The sequence below is a fragment of the Gadus morhua genome, chromosome 13 (genome assembly GCF_902167405.1).
Source record: "Gadus morhua chromosome 13, gadMor3.0, whole genome shotgun sequence".
Taxonomy (NCBI): Eukaryota; Metazoa; Chordata; class Actinopteri; order Gadiformes; family Gadidae; genus Gadus; species Gadus morhua.
In genome coordinates, this window is record NC_044060.1 from 15,120,590 (window position 1) to 15,148,031 (window position 27,442).

Sequence of the window (27,442 nt, forward strand, 5' to 3'; positions counted from 1 at the left end):
AATACTACTAAAACTATTGCCTCATGGTTAAGTGGATGGTATGTTCCATACGAATATCCAATAAACACATCTTTCAATGAAAACTATCTCGAACATACCAGCCATATATCAGCTTTATTTTATGCATATTTTCAGTTTCATCTTAAATTCAGAGCTTTAGATCCTCTCTCTGGCAAGACGTAGTGTCTATTAATTCCAGTGGCATTGCCTGGCTCCAGCCACTGAATCCCGCCTACTTTAAAAGGGCAGGATCCGCTGTTGGTTCCTCTCGAGTGTTACTCAGCTCTATCGGAGCCTTCACCTAGTCAAACAGCATCTTGTAGGCAGGACTCGATGAAGGAATCTGTGTGACCACCATGGCCACCAATTAATAAGGCGACTCCTGTAGCCTAAGTTCGGATTTTGCAGCTGTTTTGAAAGATTCGTACAGAAATACTGGTTGTCAAACCGAGAACAGATAGCTACTACACTTGCATAATCGCTATCCACTTAGAGATTGGTTTAGGTGGAAGTATTCTCGGATAGAGCATTCCTACAATGTTGTAGCAGGACTTCTGGGGGGAGATGGCACAGAGCCTGCGTGAGAAACAAAAAACTGAAAGGGACGGAGTTACATTTTTTCTTCTGTTACGTTACAGACATTTCTAGCAAAGACAAACTCATTTGCACGAGTGGATGAAGCTTTCAGTAGGGGACTTTAATTAGCGTGATTCTACAGAGGCCAGTTTACTTGGGTGATGATTTGAAGTCTTAACACACTTATTTTTTATTTACAGTATTCTAGTGCTGGCCTAGTTTGTGTTCGCCCATTATGCACTTACAGGTCCCGCCTCCAGCCGCATGGTTGGTTGAAACAGATATAAAGCGAGAAAAAGTGCAACGCCCTGAATGGAGCATGTCTGCCATCAGACTCTAGATTGTTAATCTAAAATCTGATTTGTGAGATTATGGGGGAAGCAACATTCCCAGTCTTTGAAAAACAGCTAAGATTGGAGAAACTTGAGACAGACTCATGAAGTGAAACGAAATAGAGCTTCAGAATGATAACCAGGCAGACAGTGGATATAAGTGACTATTACAGTGGTGGCAATGGATCCCTGGCTCCCTATGAAATGGTCTCTCCTTCATCCTCTCCTTACACACTTTGCTGTCATAAATGATATATCTGATGATATTGCATCAACCTTAAATATTTCAGGCATTGCAACTGCTATCGTATTGCTCTTTCCTCCCTCACTTTGTTTCTCAGCCTCTGGGACAAAGAAAGCCCCCACAATGTCTTGCTTCAGGTTCAGGGAGCGTCAAAACTAGCAAGAAGGGCATGGAAATGTACCTGTCTGACAGTACGTGTCCTGGGTTTTTATTTTCTGAAAGCTATTCGCTTTGCGTTTAGTTTACCTTTTTTGTTGTCGGGACAATCTGGTCAATTTAAACCAATCAATCAGCCGATAAAATGGCTTCAAACATTTTAGTTGTATTGCTTTGGAAGAAAGAGAAATGCTTTTGACAGATTTGATCCAGACATAATGCACCAAGGGAAACACGCACGCACGCACCCAGTGCACATTAAACATACACCCACAAATAAATACAACCTCAGCAGCTTAGCAGAATTGATTGGCAAGTAAGTGTGACACGTACAAGGGATCTTTCTTTGTATTTGATGTACGCTGTCGCCTACTGAGGCCCACACACGCACGTACGCATGCTTGTAATCTCACATTATGGTCGCAGGACACTGAGTGGCTCAAGCAGAGACGACGGTCTTCAGCAGCACAATCAAGGCCACAGATTCAGAAGGACGTTGAAAGAGGTCATGAGACAATGAAGTCTTTTGAAGAGCAAAGAGGAGCAAGGGTTATCTTTTGTAAGTACCAGTCCATTGCCTGACATACGCAGAAGGTATGTCAAAAGATGGCCCCCACGCTTTCTTCCTTCTTCAACGAACTACACACACAGTCAGTCAGTCAGTCAGTCAGTCAGTCAGTCAGTCAGTCAGTCATAAAACTGAAAATTCATCTTATACTTATTTATGAAAGTGCAAGTTCGGTGCGGTTTGGTAGAGTAGTGAAGGTGCGGTTCGGCCCAGCTCAGTTACGGCTCGCGTTTCCACCGCCGACAGTACCCTCATGGTTGGGGGGGGTTAAACCGGATCGCGATAGCGGCGGCAGCTACGTTAGCATTGTGACCTCATAGCAGCCCGACACAGTGTAGCCTGCTAATAAATCCAAGGAAAATTAAGAACGCGCACAATGAACCAAGATCAACCATGTAGGACGTCCAAGAAGGACGGCAAACTTTTGTGCGGATAATGTGTTTGTTTATTATCCCCCTGTCTCACGGAAGTGCGATTCTCTCGACCAATCAACAGACGGCGTGTGTGTAGCTCGAACTGAGACGCCCTTTCAGGCGTCTTTGGTTGTCCCTGAAGATTGCGGATCGAACATTAGTTTGGCGTTACATTAATTAATTTGCACGCCAGTTTCATTCAATTTTATACCGTACACACACACACACACACACACACACACACACACACACACACACACACACACACACACCCCCACTGCACCAACGGTCTTATGTGTGCGTTGGCCCTGGGGGAGTCGATACCTGTTAAAAGAAACAGAAGCGCACAGCGCAACAACGGCCAGAGGTTAAATCCGGATCCATACTTTCCGTGTCTGCGAGGGTCCACGTAACGTATATATCACCATCCTCCCATGTCCGCGACGCCCGTGGTGGACCCCTATGTGGACTCAACACTCTGACCAGAGCAGACTGTACGCATAGCAAGCCCCCCGGTCCGATGCAGGCTCCAGAGGACTAAACAGATGCATGCTGTGAAGAGAGGTCGTTCGAGGGGATCCGCTGGTGCCAACAGTTATATAACCAACCGTGAAACAATATATCGAACTCCTGGCGAGAAGTGCTTGGGAGGGCTGAAGATGACATTTACTCTCCTATTTACTCGCGCGTGCACTTCTACTCACGCATGCAAACAACGTTAAGGGGCTAATGCACCATGACGTTGTTTGCATGCGTATTAGGAGAGTGAAATGTCATTTTCCACCTGCATAAGGATCTGGAAGCGTGCATGGGTGGTGCGCTAGAACCACGTGGACCCGGCATTATTATGAATGGAACTGCGGACGCGCGTGTTGCTATTGCTGGATGTGTAGCGCAGAAAGTATGACCGAGCCTTTAGGCCATTGGTTCACGTAGAGGCCATTGGTTCACGTAGAGGCCACTTTGTGAGTCTGTGTGTCTCTATTTTTGGAAGGGGGGTAGTGTGTAAGTGTAGGTGTGTGTGTCTGTCTGGTTGGGGTCAGGGGTGTGTGTGTGTGTGTGTGTGTGTGTGTGTGTGTGTGTGTGTGTGTGTGTGTGTGTGTGCGACTGTTTTTCTGTGTGATTGTATAGGATTAATATTTTTTCTGAATACTGTTCTAATCGCAAGGCAACCTGTCATGCTAATGCACAGCCATGGTCCCTTCCAGCCCCTCTCTTTGTGCCCTCAACACATGCAACATTGCCCCCTATTAAAACGTCGCCCTCTCCTTTCGCAGCTGCTGCTGTCGGCCGCTACGCTACGTTAGCTCTGCAGAGCTGAAGGCAGGGACAGCACAGTGACTAAGCATATCGAAAACATTTATCAAAATATGTATTACACCAGGGTGATAAATTTTCGCAAATATTCCGTCCTCTGACTTGGATTATTAACATTAGAATTGGAATTGGTGACCAGATGATTTACCTCACCAAGTCAAATTTGAGCTAGGTATAAATTCTTGCATCCATACCTCCACCATATCAGGCATATAATCAATGTGTGAGCCCAGAAATAAACCCTTTTAGCCACATATTCCAGTATGCAAGACCCACATCTCTCCCAGCACCACCTTCAGTATCAGCATCTCTCCCAGCACCACCTTCAGGAATTTCACCCCCATTCCCGTCTATTTATTCCAAGCTTTGAAATGCTTTATAGCGTATTTGCTGGTTGTAGCTAAACCCTACCAGCCCACAGGCAGTCTCCCGGCCATTCTGCTGCTGTTGTTGTCCACAGACACAGCCCGACCTCCCCTCTTTTCTGGTTGGTGGACTTTGTGGAAAGCCCATTATTTCCTGCCTTGTCAGATGTTCTTTGCAGAGGAGATGACGGGTTGGCACCAATAACGAGAAAGGTTTGGAGAGTACCACTTCGGTACCAGTTGTGGGTTAAAACATCGATTTGAAAGGAATATCTTTTTGAGAGCGTCGTTTAAGAGTGTACCAAATGTAAATGTATTGTTGTCGGACTTCATCACTCCTTGGAAAATTTCTGTTTAATGAATTAATAATTGGGAGCCAGCCTCTTGTTTGTCTTTTTCTTTCAATTTCTTTGCCGGTCATCATTTGATCACACCTTTTGGCAACATGAATCAGGAAGTACTGAAGAGTAATGGAAAGCAACTCTTCATAACATCGCACTTCTGCTTCTTCATTCAAGTCATCAACCACTTATATCTCACACACACACGCACACACACTCCCACCTCTTGTTGTCTCTTTCTCTATCTGAACGTCCTGTTCAGTTCTAAAAGCCCCATTGAGTTCCCATTAAGGCGCCCTCTGTGTACAGGGGGGCATCCAGCTCCGACAGACCCACGTGGCGATTCATCCCGGTACTAATAGGTCTGAGGAGACTTCCCTTATAGTGCTGAGTCGGTCCCGGGTCCTGTATGATCCACCTTATCTTGTCTTCAGTTGCTCTCCATCTCTATTGTTCGGATTCTCTGCTTTATTCCTCTTTATTTCTATGCCTTATTCTCTTGCCTCTCTTGCTCGTCTTCCTCCCTCTTTCTCTCTCTCTGTCTTTATCTCTCTCTCTGCCTCACTGCCTCTTTCTTTCACTCTCTTTATAACTCTCGCTAAGCCTCTCTCTCTCTCTCTCTCTCTCTCTCCATCTCGGCCTATTTCGCTAATTGTCTCTCGCTCTGGCTCTGGCTCTCTCTCTCTCTCTCTCTGCCCCTCTGTCTCTCGACACCAGGAAGTGTCGTTATTTGATCTGGTTGACAGAAGCCAGGGCTACCCTGGAGAGAATGTGCAACGTCTAAAATCACTGGTGGTGAAAAAACACAAGACAGTTCATACTTTCAGCAGTAGAAGGAGTGGAAGTAGAATAAGAGCAGTGGGTCGATAACGACCCTGTAGTCTGGCGTCGCCACTCTGAAACTGACCAAACAATGGTCCGTAGCATTGCCCCGTTTAAACCTATACTTAGAGCGGGGCCCTGTCCCCACCAACCACGGAGGAGCCTTACTATACTACAACCCTGTTTTATTGCAGACTGTCTGCTCGTTGCGATGCCTACCCCCTCGTCTGTGATATATCGCATTTTCCCAGGAAACAGTGGGCGTCGGGAGCCAAGTGGGGTTCCTCGGAATGCCTTATTATGGTAGCGACAGGGAGGGGAGGCCAGAGTGATGTGAGATGAAGGAAGCGGCCGGGGACCAGAGTTGGTCTACCGCCTTTACAGTTGGAAAAGACACGAGGCTTAGGAGGTTTCTGTGAATAGAAAGGTTGACTTGGATGCTTTACACGTTGAGGTCCATGTAATGTGTTTTAACGATAAATAACCCGTTCTATATCTAATCATATGTATATGCCATATTGTTGTGGATCATGATGTTTGCTTTAGTTTTGCTTTGTTTATCTTAATCTCAGCAGTGCGGATCCAGTGGTAAATGTACAAGAAAGGGTAGGCTTACTTTTTAGTCTCCTGACTTTTACCTAATCCACACCAATACCTATCCTTAATGTAATTTTTTTTAAATGACATAAACATAAGCGATTGAATACAAACCTACCAGGGTTATAAGGTAACCTTATGCTTGGAAATATTCACTTTTACCATTTCAAACTTAATAGCTGAAAAGCTGAATGCTAAAATCAAACCAAACATATAATCACATGATCTATATTACCAACACGCCATCCAAAGCTTTTGGAAAAGCCTATTGCCAAAAAACCCTCAATTATCTATTCACTTTGTTGTTGGGAGTCAGGATCAGACCTATGTTGGGGGAAAGTATGTGCACAAGAATGTTGTGACATGTTGCCTTGTTGTTAAACATAGAAATATGCACCACTCTATGGGTACAACATCTATCTGTTATTCATCTTCTTCGCTCACTTCAAAGCACACAAAGCTACAAAGCAGTCAAAGAGGCAGCAAGACCCCCCTGTAATCCTAAAGGCGTTATTTAGTCATGGACCATTATGCTGAAATTCAGAATACAAAGAAGAACACTGTCCTCTTTTAAATGTCTGGTAAAGGTAATGGGATTTTGCTTTGTTGAGTGTCCATGGTTATGTGTGCCTTCGCATTTGGTTCCAGAAGTACATCAAATACCTCTTTCCATTTGGGAAATCAAATCTTTTGGTAATCATATTTTTTCTTATGTCCTGTGAGGTTTTCTTCTCCAGTCTTTCAGTCTATTCAATTGAATTCCAATATATTTTCACTCAGGAAAATAAAAGTTTCTGAAGAAAGAGATAAAGTGATAAAGCCCACTGCACTACCAAATAACTTGGACTCAATGAACACTCTCTGTCGGGCTGGACTTGCACTTGTGTGGGTAGCAGGAGATTCTACACAGCAAGTGTACATTTCAACAAAAGTTCCACACACTGTGGGTGAAATTGGCTGTGTTCCGTCTCATTGTTTCGTACACATTCCACACATGTTGCATTTTAAATAGATGACTTGAGGCTAATGTCAAGCGACCTGTGCAGAGATTGTTTTGCATAGCTTCTCCTAGAGCAGAGCATTCTGGGTAAATGCAGACAACGATAGAAGGGTGGATGGAAAAACAGACCAAAGAGGACATGGTCACCCACAGGTGCCCTTTGCGCTGAATGGCAGGTGCTACTGCCCTAAAACATGACACACATCTTTCTTCTCGGCCCTTAGAACACTAAGCAAGGCCGCGCACACACACACACACACACACACACACACACACACACACACACACACACACACACACACACACACACACACACACACACACACACACACACACACACACACACACACACACACACACACACACACACACACACACACACGGCAGGGTGAAAGAACGACATATTCCAGTTTCATATGCGAGCACACGGACTGTTCCTTGCGCTGCTGAGGAACCAGAAATACCCCACCAAGGACCCGTCTTAATCTTCACACCAGTGTGTTTGACGCAAGAAACATAGAACGTTTCCTTTTTTGGCTTCAATATCAAATCTTCATCTCCCATAAGCTCTGAGCTGTTTATCACTCTGTCCTTCAAACATCTATCTTTTCCCCCTCTCCCTCGTCGCCGTCTTTCTTCTTCTGTGGTATATGTCCCCACGCTTCCGCCAATTAGCAGCGCTAGAGCGATAGTGGCTGTGGCTGACAGCGTCTGGGTTGGTTTTTCCTGGAAGAAATATTCTATTCCTCCCCGTGCTCTAATTACGCAGGGCGGTACTAACTAGAAAATTCATTAATAATAATTACTGTTGGATGTGATCGATCTCTCTCTCTCTCTCTCTCCTCGCTATCTCACTCGTTCGCTCCTTCTCTCTCTCGCCCTCTCTCTCTTGTTCTCTTTCTCTTGCTCTCTCTTCCGCTCTCTCTCTCGTTCTCTCTCTTCCGCATTGTTCTCTCTCTTACTCTCTCTCTCTTGCACTCCCACTCTCTCTTACTTCCACCGACACACTGCTGTAAGATGTCAAAACGACCCCCCTAGAAGCACATTAATCCATCACGATGGATCCACCAAAGACCAGGTAGTTAGCGGACGGCAGGGAAGCAGCAGCACGCCACCTCGGCCCCCGTAAGAGGATATGACAGTTGGATTTGTATTGGTATGAGCCTCGGGGTATTAAAGCGCACACAATGATGTGGATTCAACATCATTTACCTTGTAAACATATTCTCACCTTGTGCCGAGCCTTGGGCTGCAAAAGCTTTGTTCCACTTCATTCTCACTCATCAGTGTTATGCTGTGATTGAACTTATACAACTATCCTCCTCCTCCTCCTCCTCCTCCTCCTCCTCCTCCTCCATCATCCTTTCCCCCATGTCACCAAATTGAAAGCCTTTTCTTAAGTTTTTCTGGGTCTTTACATTATTACTGCCGCTATTATACTTTCTCTTTCTTTCACATCTCCCTTGTAATTTAAACCCACTTTCCTTCCTTCCTTCCTTCCTTCCTTCCTTCCTTCCTTCCTTCCTTCCTTTCTTCCTTTCCTTTTTCTCTGATGGGGCATTGTGGCCCGGTGGTAACCACAGCAGCCTCACAGAGAAAAGGCCCTGGGGTTGAACCCCGTTGGGTGGGATTGAGCCCTGTTGGGCGGGTCCTTTTCCGCGGCCACACGGGTATCCTCCGGCTGCTCCGGTTCCCTCCTGCGCCTCCAAACGTTCATGTTGACACCCCTCCGGCCCGTCACCGAGGCAAGGGCATTCAAGTGGAGCTGGTTCCAGGGAGCTACCCTGTGGCAGGCTGCCCACCGCCCCTTCTGATGGGATGGGTCAAATGCAGAGAATGAATAATCACCATGGTGATTAATATGATTAAAAGTATATTATTATCTTTGATTACTTTTCTTCCCCTGGTTTATCTATTTGGGGTGGCACTGCCTTTAGCATTAACAAAGCAAAAGTGAAAAGAAAATTCCATGAATACTCATGAATACTCGCTATTCATAATTAGTTTATTTCATTATTCGGAATTGAAAAGTTGCCATTGTATTGCTTTATTTGAATATACACCTAAACAGTTAGTGTAGAATGTCCAATGAAAGCCCTGTCACGAATGAATGGTCATCACAGGTGGCGTGAATAGTGAGCCGATATATTGAACCAGCATTGAGAGAGCAGCCCCTCACTGTGACCTATCCCCCCCCCCTAGTGTTGCATTGACAACTATGAGGAGATGGTGAAGGTCCTGCTCTGCCAGGGAGCTAGCGTCAACGCCCAGGACAACGAGCTGTGGACCCCCATGCACGCCGCCGCCACCTGCGGCCACGCCGGCCTCGTCAAGATACTCATCTCACAGTGAGCATGCACACTCACACGCAAACGCATTTAAACGCACGCACACAAACACACCCACAAGCAAATGCTCACGCACAATCGCACGCACATTCATTCACACACACTGCCACACACACACGCACACGCGCACACGCACACGCACATAGGCACACGCACACACACATAGGCACACACACACACAAACACACACATAGACACACACACACACACACACACACAAACACACACATTTATTCACACACACAGCTGCACACAAACAGGACACACACACACACACACACACACACACACACACACACACACACACACACACACACACACACACACACACACACACACACACACACACACACACGCAGCCTTTTTTTTTGTATCTAGAGCTATAAGTCCATTCAATCCAATCCAACTTGTAAATGAACACACAAACACACACATCTATTGAAACTCTGTACCAGACCAGAGCTCTACCGGCAGGCTGTATGTACCAGACCAGAGCTCTACCGACTGACTGTATGTACTAGACCAGAGCTCTACGGACTGACTGTACCAGACCAGAGCTCTACCGACTGACTGTATGTACCAGACCAGAGCTCTACTGACTGACTGTATGTACTAGACCAGAGCTCTACTGACTGACTGTATGTACCAGACCAGAGCTCTACCGACTGACTGTATGTACCAGACCAGAGCTCTACCGACTGACTGTATGTACTAGACCAGAGCTCTACTGACTGACTGTATGAAGAACCAGACCAGAGCTCTACTGACTGACTGTATGTACTAGACCAGAGCTCTACTGGGTGACTGTACCAGACTAGAGCACTACTGGCTGACTGTACCAGACTAGAGCACTACTGGCTGACTGTATGTACCAGACTAGAGCACTACTGACTGACTGTATGAAGAACCAGACCAGAGCTCTACTGACTGACTGTATGTACTAGACCAGAGCTCTACTGGGTGACTGTACCAGACTAGAGCACTACTGGCTGACTGTACCAGACTAGAGCACTACTGGCTGACTGTATGTACCAGACTAGAGCACTACTGGCTGACTGTATGTACCAGACTACAGCACTACTGGCTGACTGTACCAGACTAGAGCTCTACTGGCTGACTGTATGTACCAGACTAGAGCACTACTGGCTGACTGTATGTACCAGACTAGAGCTCTACTGACTGACTGTATGTACTAGACCAGAGCTCTACTGGGTGACTGTACCAGACTACAGCTCTACTGACTGACTGTATGTACCAGACTAGAGCACTACTGGCTGACTGTACCAGACTAGAGCACTACTGGCTGACTGTATGTAGCAGACTAGAGCACTACTGGCTGACTGTATGTACCAGACTAGAGCACTACTGGCTGACTGTATGTACCAGACCAGAGCTCTACTGTGTGAGCTTGCTCCCGTAGCCTGTGTTCAACGTGTGCATCCTACATCTGCTCCCTCACCCCAGCGGTGCAGACCTGCTGGCAGTCAACTCGGACGGGAACATGCCCTACGACCTCTGTGAGGACGACCCGACGCTGGACATCATCGAGACGGCCATGGCTAACCGAGGTGAGCTTGCTCACATCGAACGGAACATTCCTCCAAGGGACTCAGCCTATTTGTTTTTTGAAACAGAGATACTGCTTGGAAAGAATGACTTTGCCGCCCCTCACACAAATGTGGAAAAAGATTTTTCCACAGTCAGAGGCGGATTAAAGTTAAGATTTAATGGTTGGAACGGTTTACAGTAGACGCAGTCTTTGCCGGTGTGTTCGAATTCCTTTAAACCCATTGAAATGTGTTCATGATTGATTTGGGGCAAACATAGCTTTGCCTGTGAATACATCCCTTAAGATGCTTCAAAGTTCTAATTTGAATAAAAATTTGAATTGATTTTAAAATTCTTTCTTTTGTTGGAGAAAGGGTGTTATAGGAATTAGGTGTCATGTTAGGTTAACATTGTGACTCTTATCGGAGGAAAGTGCACCTTGCTTACCCTGGTGATAGAGCTAGACCAAAGACATTCTGGATTCATATTTGTACGTATTTTAGGAGACAGGAAAAAGCAAGCTCTTCCCTGAACAAAAGCATCTGCACAATTGTTGCGAGGTGTGGTATTTGCCTCTTGCGTATAATGGTTTTTGGTATGTAAATTCGATTGGCAGCCCAAGAAAGGGGATATTTTTAGACTTTTCAATATCTCCGCAAAGCAGTCCCCCACTGCCAGCCCAAAGTCAGTATTTGATGTCATTTTCAAAGGTCGTGATGACAGCCCAACCCAGTGCATCCAAGAGAGAGAAAGCGGTGTAAACTTGTGCTCACTTTGGTGGGCCGCGGCCATGTGATGTAGCGGAGGCATGAGACCGGGAGTGAGATGAGAGGCATGCTTAAGCTGAGCTTCTCGGTGTGCTGAGTACTCTCCTAGGGGAGCGGCGGATGTGTGCAGAAGCTAGGAGGTGGTGAGAAGCATGATTAACAAGAACATTAAATGAAGCACTAGGCCCATAATGGCTGCCGTGCACGATGACAGAGCCTGAATCTGAGTGCACTGCAGGGTCATACACATACACACACGCACATACGCATGTGCACAAGCATGCACTCACACACACGCACGCATGCACCCATTACTATCTTTTTGTCTTTCCATCTCGATCCATTTTCTCTTTCTGTCCAGCTCTCAACCTGTGAACTACACACACACACACACACACACACACACACACACACACTCATCTTCCATCTCTGTCCCTATATCTTTCTGCCTGTTGCATTCTATCCCCCTTGTGTTTATCTCTTGTGTTTCACCCTCGGAGACACGCACACACACAAGCATACATACACAGTCACACACACACCATTTTCCTCTTTCTCTCTATCCTTATATTGCTTGATTTTTTTTTCATCTTTCCAGCTCTCTGTTGTGTCTTTCATACACACACACACACACACACACCGCACGGACGCACACAGCCGCGCCTCTCAAAGCATCACTGATTGATTTGACAGTTTCTGGGTCTTGTGCGTCGGGGGCCCGGCTATCGGCTCTGTGTCCCGGTGATAAGACGGGATCTCCTTGCACACGCTGCAGGGGACAACTTGGGATGGCGCCGCAGCCATTAACGGCAGCCTCGGCTCTGATCAGCCTCCCCTTAGCTCACTGCGTCAGCGGCCGCTTACTTGAAGCCACGGCATGGAACAGGATTTAAATCGTGGGAGGAGCCCGGGGAATTTTGAGTGGGCCAAATCATTTTTGATTGAGAAAGTGTCGCGTTTTCTATTTTCTTTATTTTTTTCAGTTTAATGTTTTTTGGCTTCTGGCTGGTTTAATGAGGGCATACATCATTGTCCTAAACATAGTCCACAGGCAGCCTTTTCTCGACGTTGATGAATTTATTGTTCAAAGACATTATTATTTCATCGTGCAAATAACCCAACATGAGAATCAGACTGGAGAAGATGTTAAAGGACCTGCAACTAGAGGTTCCGCTCAGCTGGCTTAGTCAGTCATTAGGGACAGACATGAGCCAATGAGCCCATCAATGCTCCTGTTGGCTGCCAGCATTGCTTGGAGTGCTACCATTTTGAATCACCCCCATGCATTCTTAATAGTGTGTGTGTGTGTGTGTGTGTGTGTGTGTGTGTGTGTGTGTGTGTGTGTGTGTGTGCGTGGGGGTGGGGGCCCTGATTGGATGTTTCTCAGGGAGGTGTCAGAGCAGCAAACTAAACACTGTTGCTGCTGATGACATGAATTATGGGTCAGCTCTATTTTAGTTAGTCACAAAACCATTAAACAAATACATTTAGTGTCGTTACCATAAATTCAAGGCTTCTGCGCTGGTCTAATGATACAGAACCATTTACTGAACTGCGACTGTGATTGCCAGGGAGAAATATCCAATGAGTCATTTTGGTAAATTATGCTGTAAATGTGAATTATGGCCATGTGACTCTTTTGTCATTATTATGTTTCAAAAAGTTATATGTTGAAACCAGAGTCCAGTTCTGCATTCCATGGAAATTGGCCTTCCATTGAAACCTACACCAGCAAAAACCCTACAGTGGAAAAACAACCCCAGCTACTTCACCGTGGCCCTCTTCATCACAAATCACAAATAGTCAAAACAATGTTTGAAAATTGTAGTGTTTATTTTTGCAATCCATTTTGTTGGGGAAAACGTTGGGGACTCCACAAAGTATTATGCAAATGAAGGCTGCGTCGTTTGTAGCCCACCTTCCGGAATGGGGACGTTTAGCCTCCTCTGCTCTGCCATTTCTGTGCTCCCTTATCTCGGTGTCTGTCTGTGTCAGTCATGCTTTATCACGCCGTGGACCAGCTCTGTGTGTCGGCCCCCCCCCCCGCCTCCTGTCCCCTCCCCAGCAGACTGACTGACTGCCAGTCACACCGCTCCGTCTGTCTGCTTGATTGACAGGCATCACCCAGGAGATGATAAACGAAACCCGGGCGTCGACGGAGAGGAGGATGCTGGGAGATATCCAGGAGTTGATCAGACGGGGAGAGGAGGTCAACCAACAGGACTCACAGGGAGCTACACTGGTATGATTATCATAAAAACCATAATTATAATGTATATCATTGTTATTTAAGGTTACATTCAAAAAACGAATCATCTGACCTACAAAACAGAAAATGTTATAAAGCAAAATGTCCCTTGACTATTCCACAGCATCATGCATACAATATAACAGAAATTACATAAACTAATACTACTATATAGTACCTGACAATGAAAATAAAAACCTCAATGATATAAAAAGATTATAATATACTATAGACAACTCTATAATGTAATCATATAATGGCCTTATATTATACAATTGCAACATGTCCATGAGTTGAACTTAGCAAGGTAGCAGGCCAAACAAAATGGGGTTTAAAATTCCTTTCTGAGAATTCTCTGGTGTGCCCTCCTGCCTCTTCACATGGACGGCATGGTGTGTGTGTGTGTGTGTGTGTGTCTGTGTGTGTGTGTGTGTGTGTGTGTGTGTGTGTGTGTGTGTGTGTGTGTGTGTGTGGTGAGTTGAAGAGGTGGACATCCTTTGAGTTAAGGTAATCCTGGAGGACATTTCTGGTGCCTCAGAACATCAAGGGGTTTAGGTCCTACGAAAATAAATAAAATACAATAATGGGAAATGGTGTGTGTGTGTGTGTGTGTGTGTGTGTGTGTGTGTGTGTGTGTGTGTGTGTGTGTGTGTGTGTGTGTGTGTGTGTGTGTGTGTGTGTGTGTGTGTGTGTGTGTGTGTGTGTGTGTTTAGACACAATGTCCTTAACGGGGAGGATTATAACATCAAACATTCTACGATTCACTCAATGTTAATTAGGGATTTGCTGATAATGAATAGAAAATAACGACAACTAAATGAATGGAGACAAACACACCACATGATGAATGAGAAGTGGATGAGTACAGCAACAGAACAGAACATCGTGGACAGAAATAGCTCTGTTAAGCCGGACTGCAGATTGTTTGATTAAGCTGCTTGTCTCATAGCTTTATGGACTCCGTTCATCTTGATTGGACCATCAGGGGTCAGAGTATATCAGTCCCTCTTCTTAAAATAAATGTGCAATGAGAAACAACAGTGGAAGGTTAATATCAGTGCTGTCAGTTTTATTGTTGACTGGAAAAGAGTATGAAGTCAAATGTAGCTTTAAATGTAGCTATTAATATAAATCGCTGGCTATAAATGTTTTACCTGGTTAGGGGCGGAGTGGGTTGCTATTAAATGAGAAAATATTTTGGCATTTCTCATTGGGCTATTTGTCAGACACATCTTATCCCAGGCTGTAAATGTAGCTATGATAAAAGCATATCTGACCTTCAGCATAAAGTCTAGCAACAGTGAATGTAGATAAACGAGACTGACTAGATGTTTTCCAGGATAACAGTAGCCTCATCGCTCTATTTGTTAGCTAATACCAGAAGTCACTGTGACAGCGACAGGAAACCTGACAAGGAGTTCAGAGGTCATCGTTATCGTTGCCCGTCACATTCCTGTCAAATAGAAAGGTCGGGAAGGTTAGTACGGTTTTGTAGGCTAGAAAGGCTTGTTCTTTAGACTGTTTTCTTCAACCACTCTTTTTGTGTGTACAAATATTATAAGCAAGGGTTGATATGTCACAAGGAGTGACTATACTGTCAAATACTCCACTTTGATTATACCAGATTTTTCTGGTAGGGTAAATATATATAGTCCCCTAAAATATTTATAACAATATATACAAAATAGCAAACACTACAAACTTGAGCGCAGAGGTGCTATCCTTTTCTCCCATACTGTTTATATTTGACATCAGCTTGTCTTTCAAACTCAAAAGCAATTCACTTCAGTCTCTATACATCCTCTATGCCCACACACGCACACACACAGACACCCTGTACACACACAAACACACCATGTACACATGCACAATGACACACACATACACACAGACACACACACACAAACGAAAACACACACAAAGATTCTGTATTGGACTAAGGCTTATCTTTCAAACTCCAAGGCTATTCAGTAGTCTCTGTTCGTACGAACACACACACACACACACACACACACACACACACACACACACACACACACACACACACACACACACACACACACACACACACACACACACACACACACACACACACACACACAGACACACACACACACACACACTATTCTATTTAAGAGGGATTTTTTTTCCTCAGTGATGTAAGTTACAACACGGCCCCAGGTCATTAAACACAGAAATAGAAAGTTAAGAAAAAGAAACCGAAGGGGACCAAAAAATAGAGATACGCGTATTGTGTGGATGTCAGTGTAGTAGAACGCTGTCAGGATATCACACATTCTCCACCTGCGGCCATCCTTCTCCTAGTCCCTAAAACACACTAAGCCAGCACCAGCACTTCCTTCCAGGAGGAAATAGTTTCAACAATCGCAGGGTTTCCTCGCAGACACTTCAAAGATTCATTTTTTATCAAAGCCGCTCCCGTTGCAGACGGCTTCAGATGTTCAACATGTTTCATGTTAATGTGGGGTTGGATAAGGATTCGTGTTTGGAGGGGGAACATAATGTTGAAGATATGGAGAGGAGGGGTGTGGAGGAGAGGAGGAGGCGTCGGGAGCCTTTCGCTCTGCACTAAACCTTCTGGAAGTCGTGGTTGTAGATACATATGCTTAGGCTTGTACATCGCTCACAGTACGCAGAACGGACGGCTGCAGAGATTTGAAGCTACTTAATTTCTTGTCATTAAAAAGATCAAAGCTAAATCTGTCAATGATGCCTTTATAGATATGGTTAGCACTTTATGTTTTTTATTATTTTTAACGGCTTGCCAAAAATCTGTTATTAATGCTGAGGAGTCGTTTGTATATCAGCCTCATATCACTTCCCTCATTAGTCATAAAGAGAGCGTTGTAGATTTCCATGTAAACCTCTTATAAGAGGGATTTACCAATAACATACAATCAATTCCAAGTCGCAATCCACAGCATGATCTCCCAATGCCTGTGTGTTTGTACATTTCATAATGCGTTCGGATGTGAGTGTACGGCTTGGCTCAAGGATTTATTGGGGGATTCAGGGATTTCAGTTGCACGGCACCTGTTCATTATTTTATTTTTTTACAGGAATTATGTATGTTAGTCATAGCACCTGGGCTTTCATTGCTGAGAACCCAGGTGCTTGCTCGTTACATCCCCTGCGTGCACGTATAGGACGGAATCGATTGCCCTGCTACGCAGAGGGGAATCTAAAGTTGTTCAGGCAAATAGTCCCATACCATGATGACTGCGGATCATTCAGATCCACTGCATCTCGGGGCAAGATGGAGTCGGCCCGACCTGTCACATATTTAATGGGGTCGACGGAAACGTTTTTTTTTTTTACATTATGATTGCTATCAAATGACCTTGCTGCACCAATGGCTAAGGTCCACTACTGTCAGCTCTGGGGGAATCTATCCTGCTATTGAACAATGTGACCCGGTGTGCATGTGTGGGTCAAGGGTGCTACTGCCAACTGTTAATAAATGCCGGTTCTTGAAACAATACAAATTTGATAGTATCGGTAAATCTGTCTGAAAACGAATCCATCTATAAAATGTGCGTTACACTGCTGAAAATACGATGCTGCTGCCAAACAATGTTTGGGCCAAAACCGTTCACTGGCTTTGATTTTGTTTGTGTTTCCAATCCGACCCAGTACTTTGAACCGTTTGAACGCATGGATTCATCCGCGTCTGTTGATCGGCGGCCCATTAGTGCCTGTCAATCAAAACGTTTGGAATGTTCTGAGCAAACATCGCACTCCAGATTATCAATGTCAACAAGAGAAATACCTGCCAGATGTTCCTCAGTCTAGCATGAATCCAAAGGGAATTCTTTGTAACGCGTGCTCATCGAAACACGGCATGCGCGTAGAAACTTAATATACAGTATGTTTGGTGGACCCAGATGGTAGATCCCTCCACCCATTACAACAGCCAACACGAGCACGTAGCATGTGACGCCACTCCAGTGCTCTCCTCCCCCCCGTCAGCTCCACATTGCGGCGGCTAACGGCTACGTCCAGGCGGCCGAGCTGCTGCTGGAGGGCGGGGGCCGCATGGACCTGAAGGACAGCGACGGCTGGCAGCCGCTCCACGCCGCCGCCTGCTGGGGACAGGTGAGCCCCGCGCGCACGCACACGCACGCGCACAAACACACACGCACGCACACAAACACACACGCACACAAACACACACGCACGCACGTGCTCAAGCACACACACACTCACGCGCGCGCACAAACACACACACACGTGCGCGCACAAACACACACACAAGCATAAACATACACACAAATACACACACATACACACACATACACACACACACACACAGACAGACAGACAGACAGACAGACAGAGTGACAGTCTGGGCTTTTCCCAGGGAGCGTAGGCCATATACAGACACAGAGACGGACACAGAGACAGCCAGATGTCACAAAAACATGCAAACACACACACATAAGTATGCATGCACGCACACAAAAACTATATAAAAAATATTTAAAAAAATTGAGTGAACACACACACACACACACACACACACACACACACACACACACACACACACACACACACACACACACACACACTCTGTTCTACGCAGGTGGAAACGAAACCACAGCCCAGAGAGTGGGAGCACCTCCCCCACATATTCAGTTTTGCATTCGCACGCTACATTCTTTGGTACTTTGTCACCACAGAAAAAAAACGGTTGAAATGTACAGAGACAGGCGGCTGAGCAGGCCAGCTCTTGGAGCCACGCTGGTGTGTGACCCCCATGTTGCGTTTCAGATGCACGTGGCAGAGCTGCTGGTCTCTCACGGCGCCAGCCTCAACGCCAAGACCTCCCTGGACGAGACCCCTATCGGTACGTCTCCCCCCCCCTCCCACACCCTGCCCTCAAGCGTGTGGCTCTGTGGCCCCCTGCACAAGAGGCGGTCTGAAATGTTATGATGAGCAAGCGCTTTTTAATGCTTTCTTTTTTTTAATGCAGAAGAACATTAGAGGGCAGCCCCACAGGCAGGGGCGCCTGCTGGGTTTCAGAGCGCAGGAAAGACAGGAGTTCTGCGCAGTGTTAAAATGGGGTTCTGGTCCACATCTATCATATTTTCATACTACTTTTTTAAATCGAGAATACTGGCAAGTCGGCAGTTGAGATGCAAAGTTAATGTGGCTAGCATTTCTATTTCCTTATGATCCATGAACAGTAAAATATGTTATATCTTATCTTAATGTCTCATTTGATGTCGGTAATACACGACAAAAGCCTTGGTTAGTACAATTCTGCATTATTTACATAAATGTGAGTGATCGACATAAACGTAATATTAGTGATTGAACTTTTTTTAAAACCTGTTCTTTTGTGCCGTAAGGATTAGCAATGATAATCTGTTGACAATCATCTGTCAATTTAATATCCCAGAGTGGGTTTTGTATTAAGCGTTTCCGGGAAGCAACCCACCTTGCAAGCACACACGCGCGCACACACACACACACACACACACACACACACACACACACACACACACACACACACACACACACACACACACACACACACACACACACACACACACACACACACACACACACACACACACACACACACACACACACAGGGGCTGTTGACGTCACTCGCATTATGCCCTAAGTGTGTGTGTGTGTGTGCCTTTGATCCTGATTTAGATCTGTGTGAAGACGAAGAGTTCAGGGCCATTCTGCTGGACCTCAAACACAAACATGACATCATCATGAAGTCGCAGCTCAAGCATAAGACCTCCCTGTGCAGGCGGACCTCCAGCGCAGGCAGCCGCGGGTATGTACTGACCCCTGGTGGCGGGGAGCTGTCACTGCACTAGCAGTCTGTGTGAATATTGGAACGATGTTGTGAATGTACTGCTTTTTTGTTATTTAATGATTTAGGATCCTAGGCCGGAAACCCCAAAAGCCTAAGAGGAGGGGTTATGCCTTGTTTCCCGAATACAAACTAATTTGAAGGAGTGGATGACATTTTCACGAGTCAGTCCAACCAGCTTTGATTCAAAACATTTAAAGAAACTTTCTTACAGTTTACTTGTGTAAGCCGAGTTTGGCCCCTAACATGATTGGTTGAAACAAATATGAAGCAACAAAAATGAGACATTAGAATAGATCATTCATCTAAAATTGGATTTGTGAGAATAGTGGTTAGGCACACCAATAACGCCATGTAAAAGTGGCATAAATGTTGGAAGTCCACATCCCTGTACGGACGCCCCCCGCTCTGATGCGCTCTTCCGCCTCCCCAGGAAGGTGGTGCGTCGGGCCAGCCTGTCGGACAGACACAACCTCTGCCGCAAGGAGTACGAGACGGAGGCCATCGTGTGGCGGGGCGGGCGCGAGGGGCCGCGGGCCGAGGAGAAGGAGAAGGAGCCGGAGCAGGGGCCCGGCCAGGCGCTTCATGTGAGGGTCTTCATGTCACTCTTTGGGGTCTTTGCTTTGTCCGTATAGTAACGAAGAGGTGGACGAGGGATTGGTTTCGCAACCGCTCCTGCTTCGGCAGTGTAATTGTTTGTATTGTGCATCTTTATTTCCCAGTATACCTGCCTGAATACCTACTAAATTGATTAGGATTCACCTCGGGCCTATTTGTTTAGTTCGAGAGCTTGGGTGGTGAAGCTCTGATTGAGCGGCCTGACGGGGAGATGTATTTAATGAGCTTTAATAACTGATTGTTCTTGTTGATTTTGTGGCGCAGGTGACGCCTGAAGCCGAAGTAGCCGCTCCAGACACGCCCCAGTTAACGACCCTCCTCAAAGACGGCGGCAGCAGACAGAACGGGCTGATCTCCACGGCGACGTCCGCGCCTCCGCAGCCCCCCCCGTCCAATGGCAGCGCTCCCGCCGCGGACAAGAGCCCCGTGGTCACCGTGCAACCGGCCAATGAGGAGTCCTCTCCCAGGGAGCGCGCCCAGACCCTCTCGGAGCTCAAGAAGCAGAGGGCCGCCGCCAAGCTGCTGAGCCACCCCTTGTTCAACGGTCACCTAGGCAACGGGTCCTTGGACTCCTTCGCCGACTGCAAGCTGAGCTGCTCGGAGGACCCTCGCATGCCGCTCGTCTCCTCCAATGGCAGCGCTGTGTACTACACGCCGGCCAGCGGAGACCCGCCCATCCTGCGGTTCAAACAGCCAATGGATGAGGAGCATCCGAAGACGCGCACCTGCTGCTGTGTGTCGTAGCATCGGGTACCGGAGACGGGACGGGGGGTGACTGCAGAGAGGGAAGCTAGAGGCCAGTGTGGATTGGTCACCTTAAAAAAAACAAAAAAAAAAACAGAATGGCAGCTTCAGTGTTGCCATGGAAGCAGTTGAAGATGCTGTTGAATTCAAACTTGGCTCCTTGACCCAGTTTTTTTTTTTTTTTTCTGTATTTTGCTTCGCCGGAAAGAAAAGGAAGAAGAGAAAAGAGGGTTGTTTCATCTGGAAATTCCTCCCACTATCCTGTGGCATTGCTATTTGTTTGACAAGAGAAGACAAAGAAAGGAAAAGACAGGATGTGGCTAATTCCTGTTTTTACGCCCGTCGTGCCTCCCTTCCATTTGAAGTTACTGCCAGTGAAGATGGGGGAACTACCGGTTACTGTGCTGCATGTTAGTGAAGCTGTCATGCGTGCAAAAAATGATAGAAAGGGCAAGATGCTGGTCTCGGTAATGCCTCGATGTGCTCTTCCAGCGTCTGATGGAACGTGGCAGACCTTGTATTTGTCCAAACACGTGAACCTATCCAAAGTATTTGACAGATGAGAAGAAAGGGACACTCTCCATGGAGGATCCAGCTGAAGAAAAGTCCCACTAACCAACGGATCAAACTACCACCGTTTGACAAGTAGCATTTGTTTCCTGTCTCTAAAAGCTTTTTTCAATCAGAGAATCAGGAGTAAAAATTGGAAAATAAAACATATTTTGTAGCGTAGGTTCCCTTGAAATAGATGACATTTTCCAATAAAGGAGAGAATGACAAGCGGTATTACCATGCAAATTGACGCTGTGTTATCTCTAGCGTTTCCATAGTGTTTTCCCCAACGCCTCAATTCATTTAATGTTATGATGGATCCCCTGGGCGGAATTACAGCACCATCACACACTTATTCCCCTCATCTTTCAGACCGTGTTTCCCCTTTATCTACTCCTAATATACTCCAAGGTGATGGTGGAAGGCGCCGGTAATATCATACCGGATCATATCATCCGGCGGAACAGCGAAGCGTTTAATGTAGACACGGTGCAGAAATAATCAAATATCTCCTTAAATATCTCCCATGCTGATGCACCGCGGCCTGTCTGTGTGAAAGGGAGCGAAGGCCATTTATCTGACTGAGGAGGTACACTTGCACAACAGACATAAAGTACAATACTGCACTAGTGTTTGAAACCATAACTGTACATTTGTGTGGTATTATCGTGTGTTTTAGTATATATATATATTTAACAACATAATGTTGCGCTATATCTCACAAGACCGACTAAGGGGCGATGTTGTATAATGTAATCCACGTTTGTGCTTAACCTAACCAGTCGAGTTCAGTAGACATTTGTTGAATAATACTGTACAGTTTTGAGTTGTCTATTTATGAATAGTAGCGGGGTTGTATATAAAGAGCAGAAGTGAGTGTTATGGTTGGTAAAGCTGAGTGTATTTATTATTTGGATGATGCGCAGAGTGAATGCGACATTGGTGGAAATGGGGGCTGGGGGGGGGCAAGTAGATTTGCCCGGGAAAGTACCCCTCTGGAAAGGATATTGAGTCGTGAATAACTGAAACGTGGGGTGGTTGTTACTATGTAGACTAGAGGTTCCATGCATACAAACGTCAGGCCTGCCTGCTGAGGATGGCTCCCAGATCTAGTTGTGTTTTATCAGGTTTTTTTAATACAGAAATATAACAGATCGTCACCTGTGGCCCTAACCATTCCATCCACTCTCCTCTGTTAGTGTGACAATTATACTGTAATAAGGAATTACTGTTCTGCCCCTCATTCAGCCATGGAAGTATGCACATGGACTATGTAACAGTGGCTTCCTCAAGCGAACATGACCTTGATTGCATCCACTTTAACCCTGATTGCAGTATATCACTGGCCTACCTTTTGACAGTGGTTGTCATGTGCAACTCTGTGTCGGCATTGTTTCAGTTTAAACACTCCAGCTTAATTGGAGATCAGTTGTATAAACTGCTTCTGAGCATAACTGAACATGTTTTTTTTATGTTTACGTTCCCAATGTGTGCCAAAGAGTCTCTTAGAATGAAATGAATCAAGCGTGTGGAGCATTAAAAAAGGATGGAGTTAAATGCTTTATCCAATCACCTTTGTCAAATGGAGAAGTCGTTCCTCTTCTGGAGTCATTTTCGCCATGCCCTGATCTTTTATGTATCCCATGTGTCAAATGTGTGTACAGAAAATCTTAATGTAAATATGTTTGCATTTTTCGCCATCCATTTGTTCCCATGAACTGAACTTCCATGTATGTCATTCAACATAAATGAAGGAGAAAAACATGCACAAACATACACACACATGCACGCACGCACGCAGGCACACACAAACACACACAAAAACTTGCGCAGTATATGTATGAATATCTTGAGTCTAACCTGTCATAGTAGGACTAGTAAATTGCTATTCCACTGTTATTGACCTGTTATTCCATTGTTGCATCCAGTTCCCGTTACACTTTCGAAGAATCAGGTGTTCCATAATGAAATAAATGGTAAACTAACTGTAAATGTGTCTATAAATAGTATATGCCTGTGATAGGCTGAATTGTATTCATTCCCAATAATAAAAGTGTTTTAATTTTGCTAAAAACCAAACGATAACTATTTGGAAAATATTTCTGTGCTTGGCTGCATTCCTTCCATTAAGTCATTAAAACAAAATTCATTCGATATATTTTATGGTTTGATTTCAATTCAACTCAAATTTCAGTTAAAAACTCACTCATTCAGAATCGAAGGAATGAAATTAATTGCAAAGTAGTTTTTTAATAAGATAATATAAAAAATTATTGTATTAAAATGAAATACATTAGACAGAATTCTGAGCCAAATTTTCAAAGTGAATAGTTACTTATATTCTGATGAATTCTAACAAGGCCTGTGTTTCATTGTAACCCTCTATGTCAACGATAAGGAGCAGAACTACTGATTTTGTAATAACTGGAAGATAATGATGGTTGCATTGACATATTTTGAATAAATTGTATATTTTGAGAATTTTACGTTGTGTTTTCCTGAATTAATACCTCAGCTATAATGTCGTTTTAGCCTTCAATCTCTTTTTAATTGCTAACATGTTTGAACTAAAAAGTGAGGATCACGCTCATGTGCTGTAATGGACAGCACCCACTGCTATGATCATGTTCCCTTCTCTGTGTGTGTGTGTGTGTGTGTGTGTCTGTGTCTGTCTGTGTCTTTGTGTATGATCCGAATCAAGAAGCAGAATAAAGTTCAAATGATTTATTTGGGGCAGAGCAAGGCTTCAGCTCTATCAATAACAAAACAAACTCCTGTCGCACAGGAAGAAAAAAGGGCCCAAGGTCGCTCACGTGCTGTAGTCCAGGGGCCGGCATGTTGACTAAAACAGGAAAAAAATCCAAACAAAGTGAGAAAAGCTAGGTCACTATCCCAAGAGTAGTCCAGGGGTAGGCAAAGGTCAGACCACGCAAAAGTCCATAAACAGGCAGGAATCAAACAGACAGTATACTCGGCAGTTTGAACAGACATGCTAAGAACAAACGTAAGAATAATCCAACAGGAATCCACTAACAGCACAGGGTATAAATAGGTAGTTAAGGTAGTTAACACACAATGAGGAAAATTTGTTTGAAAAAACAGACAATGGCAGGATGTACAGGTGAGAGGTGGAGTCAGAGACACAGAATAACCAGCAGGAGGCCGCAGAGCCACTGAGTCCCAACAGAGGTGGTGACAGTCCGTATGAGTTTATGTGTGTGTGTGTGTGTGTGTGTGTGTGTGTGTGTGTGTGCGTATGTATGCACAGGGACACACGATTTCAGTGCTAAAATAGACTATTCTCTCATGCCTGTTCATGGCTTTTTAGCACAGTATTTTTGTCTTTGAGTAGTTGATGATCAAATGAACAGACCCATTTGCAGATTGGCAGTTATGTATTCATCCTATTATGGTTGTGTAGTGAGGCACAGATAGATTTTGGTTCTTCTGATTCTGGTCACTGATTCTGTCTCAAACTTTCACTTTCATTTGGACTAAAACTCAAAAAGCTCCAATGGGGTCAATATTTCCAAAAGCATTGCTAAGAAACCACCAGCACACCAATATTACAATTGGGCTAATACCGGAATCTATTTTAAGCACTTAATGTTGCTTAGTTATTCCAATAGCCAATAGTGAAGATACAAATATGCTTGAGATTTGGAGCATAGTATATTATGTATTTCCTTTATTGCTAGTCCAATGGTCCTACCTAAAGTCCAATGGAATTCCCCCCAGTGTACAAAAGAACAGCTGGTTAAATGTAATTTGAACCCCTCTCTGTTTGAAGGCGCCCGGGCACAGCTTAAAATCATTTACTGATTGTCAACATTAATTAGGAAGCTCAAAGGACAGGAAGACCTCATGCAGGCGAACGTGGTTTTCATGTATGTTTCTCATACCCTTTCCACTTTATTGATGGCATTCCACTAAGCCTAAGCATGGCCTTAGCCAGACCGTCTTAACTCTGAAGCTAACTAATATCAACCATCCCCCTTCTTTATATTAGATAATGAGTATACATTGCCGGATTGTTGTTGACATAGCTCAATATATTAATCAGATCATTAGGAAAGCTACTTTGTGTTTGTTTTTGTGTGTGTGTGTGTGTGTGTGTGTGTGTGTGTGTGTGTGTGTGTGTGTGTGTGTGTTTGCATATAATATATATATATAGGCCTATATCCTTTTCATTTACAATCGCACTGAAGATCTAGTGTGGATATGATTGAGCTTTTGTTGTCATAATTCTTTGCTCACTTTTGACCCCTGTGGTTTCATTGAAAACAACCTTCTTGATATAACTCAGTAGTTAGGACTATGAATGGTTCATAACGCTTATTTATGACTCAAACATATGAGGCTAAAAGACACGACACACGTTCTTAATGCATATTTCGTTCATTGTTACAGACCGCTAAAAAAAAATCCACCGATGTCAATTTACCCAACAAATCATAATTTCCCTCGTACGCAGTCCCCCTCCTCGGTGCATGTTCCCAACCCATATACAAACAGACAGACATGGCCACAGGGTGGCCCTGATCACATGATCCCGTCTGCCTCAACCGCACCCTGTGCTCCCCGGCCTCCGCACTGTGGCCAGGCGGTACTCTGGCAGGGACTGGCCACACTCGGGCTGAGCCAGCTGGCACTCACCCCGCTCCACCAGCCCTACCACTGCTCTTCACTGGAGAGTCCCGTGGATCTGTGCCAGCAGGAGCACACACACAGCACGGTCTGCCCTGACTGCTTCACTGACCGACTGACTAACTGACTGTGTGTCTGTCTGTATGTATTTATTAAGAAACATACAAATTCTAGATCTATGATTGTGTTGTTGTGCCATGTCTTCCCTCATACGTGCCAAACGGAGGGAAGACATACAAGGCGGGACTGAGGAGGAGGAGGCCAGCATGACAGGGCAGACATTCTTCAGGAGCAGACGACGGGCCAAGCGAGAGGACCCTTGCCAAGGAAAGGACACAACCATGTCGACTGTGCCCTCCTCCTCGTTTCCTGAAAGGCCAGATGGGAGAGAGGAGACTTGAAAGAACGGCTGGGCTGGGGTGGAAAAGGGTTTTCAAAACGTTCCCAGGCCTCCCTGAATGAATTCAACGTTATTTGGTTAAACTGTCATTAGTTCTGAAGTATCTATGGTCTGATTAGGTATTGATTGGTATTGGGTAATATGCTTACCACTTGGTAGAAAACGATGGCATTCATTTAGTGGCGATGCAGTGATTCAGCTGAATCATCGATTCATATTTTGCTAATAGATCTTATGACAAATGAAAGAGGGAGTGCTTCATTATCGAATGGTGGACCAGCCAGCCCGGTCCATTTGCAGTTCAGCAAAAGGAGGAGAGGCCAGTCTTGTATTACATGAAGAGTTTATTTCAGCAGCACACTGCTCAAGTTCTCTTCCCGTTTAGTCCTTCTCTTTCTGACTCTATCGCCATATCATGTTTATGACCTCTTATCAAGCCATATTACATAAAGTACTGTACTGTTTCCCACAGTTTCAACCCATAGGTGCACATAAGGATTTAAAGGACTACCCTCAAGGAAGGCAATTGTGTGGCTAAGATTTAGTGATTGCCTCACCACTTCCTTTAGCATCGTTTTGCATACTCTGCAGAAATACATTTTGCAAGAGAAGGCCTGTGTTATTGAAGATTGCTTTGTAGCCTACTAACAAAACGTAGAAATGCATCCCAGGAGAGACTTCTTACCAAAGTGATTCTCACAACTGAATCTTATTTTAATAACCTCTCCTGTGTTTTCATCATTATCAAGATCCTCCCAATCATACAAAGATAAGGAATATTTAGGATACTCAAAGGGAAATACCACATTTAATCAAACAAAAGGTTTTCTTCCAAGTTTTGGGCACTTGTTAAATATCATTACAAAGCCTGGAAGAGGGCTATACCGTGTTATTGGGATCCAACGTGGGCCTCTCCATAATGAAACGGTTACACCTTTAAGTAAGCGCCCTCCCCTGCTCCGTGCGTAAACATTATTTGCTACCG

At 45.0% G+C, this 27,442-nt stretch overlaps 1 protein-coding gene across 3 annotated transcripts in view; it reads left to right on the forward strand.

Annotated features, from left to right (window-relative positions):
* Positions 1 to 23,896, forward strand: part of ppp1r16b (protein phosphatase 1, regulatory subunit 16B) — a 58,909-nt gene extending 35,013 nt beyond the window's left edge. For all 3 annotated transcript variants that reach the window (XM_030374558.1, XM_030374559.1, XM_030374560.1), the window contains 8 exons: positions 8,934 to 9,079; positions 10,544 to 10,647; positions 13,512 to 13,636; positions 17,633 to 17,758; positions 18,434 to 18,509; positions 19,328 to 19,457; positions 19,930 to 20,083; positions 20,379 to 23,896. In XM_030374558.1, coding sequence (XP_030230418.1) covers positions 8,934 to 9,079; positions 10,544 to 10,647; positions 13,512 to 13,636; positions 17,633 to 17,758; positions 18,434 to 18,509; positions 19,328 to 19,457; positions 19,930 to 20,083; positions 20,379 to 20,858 — 1,341 coding nt within the window. In that variant the 3' untranslated portion in view covers positions 20,859 to 23,896. The remainder of the gene's footprint in view (positions 1 to 8,933; positions 9,080 to 10,543; positions 10,648 to 13,511; positions 13,637 to 17,632; positions 17,759 to 18,433; positions 18,510 to 19,327; positions 19,458 to 19,929; positions 20,084 to 20,378) is intronic.
* Positions 23,897 to 27,442: the final 3,546 nt, after the last annotated feature.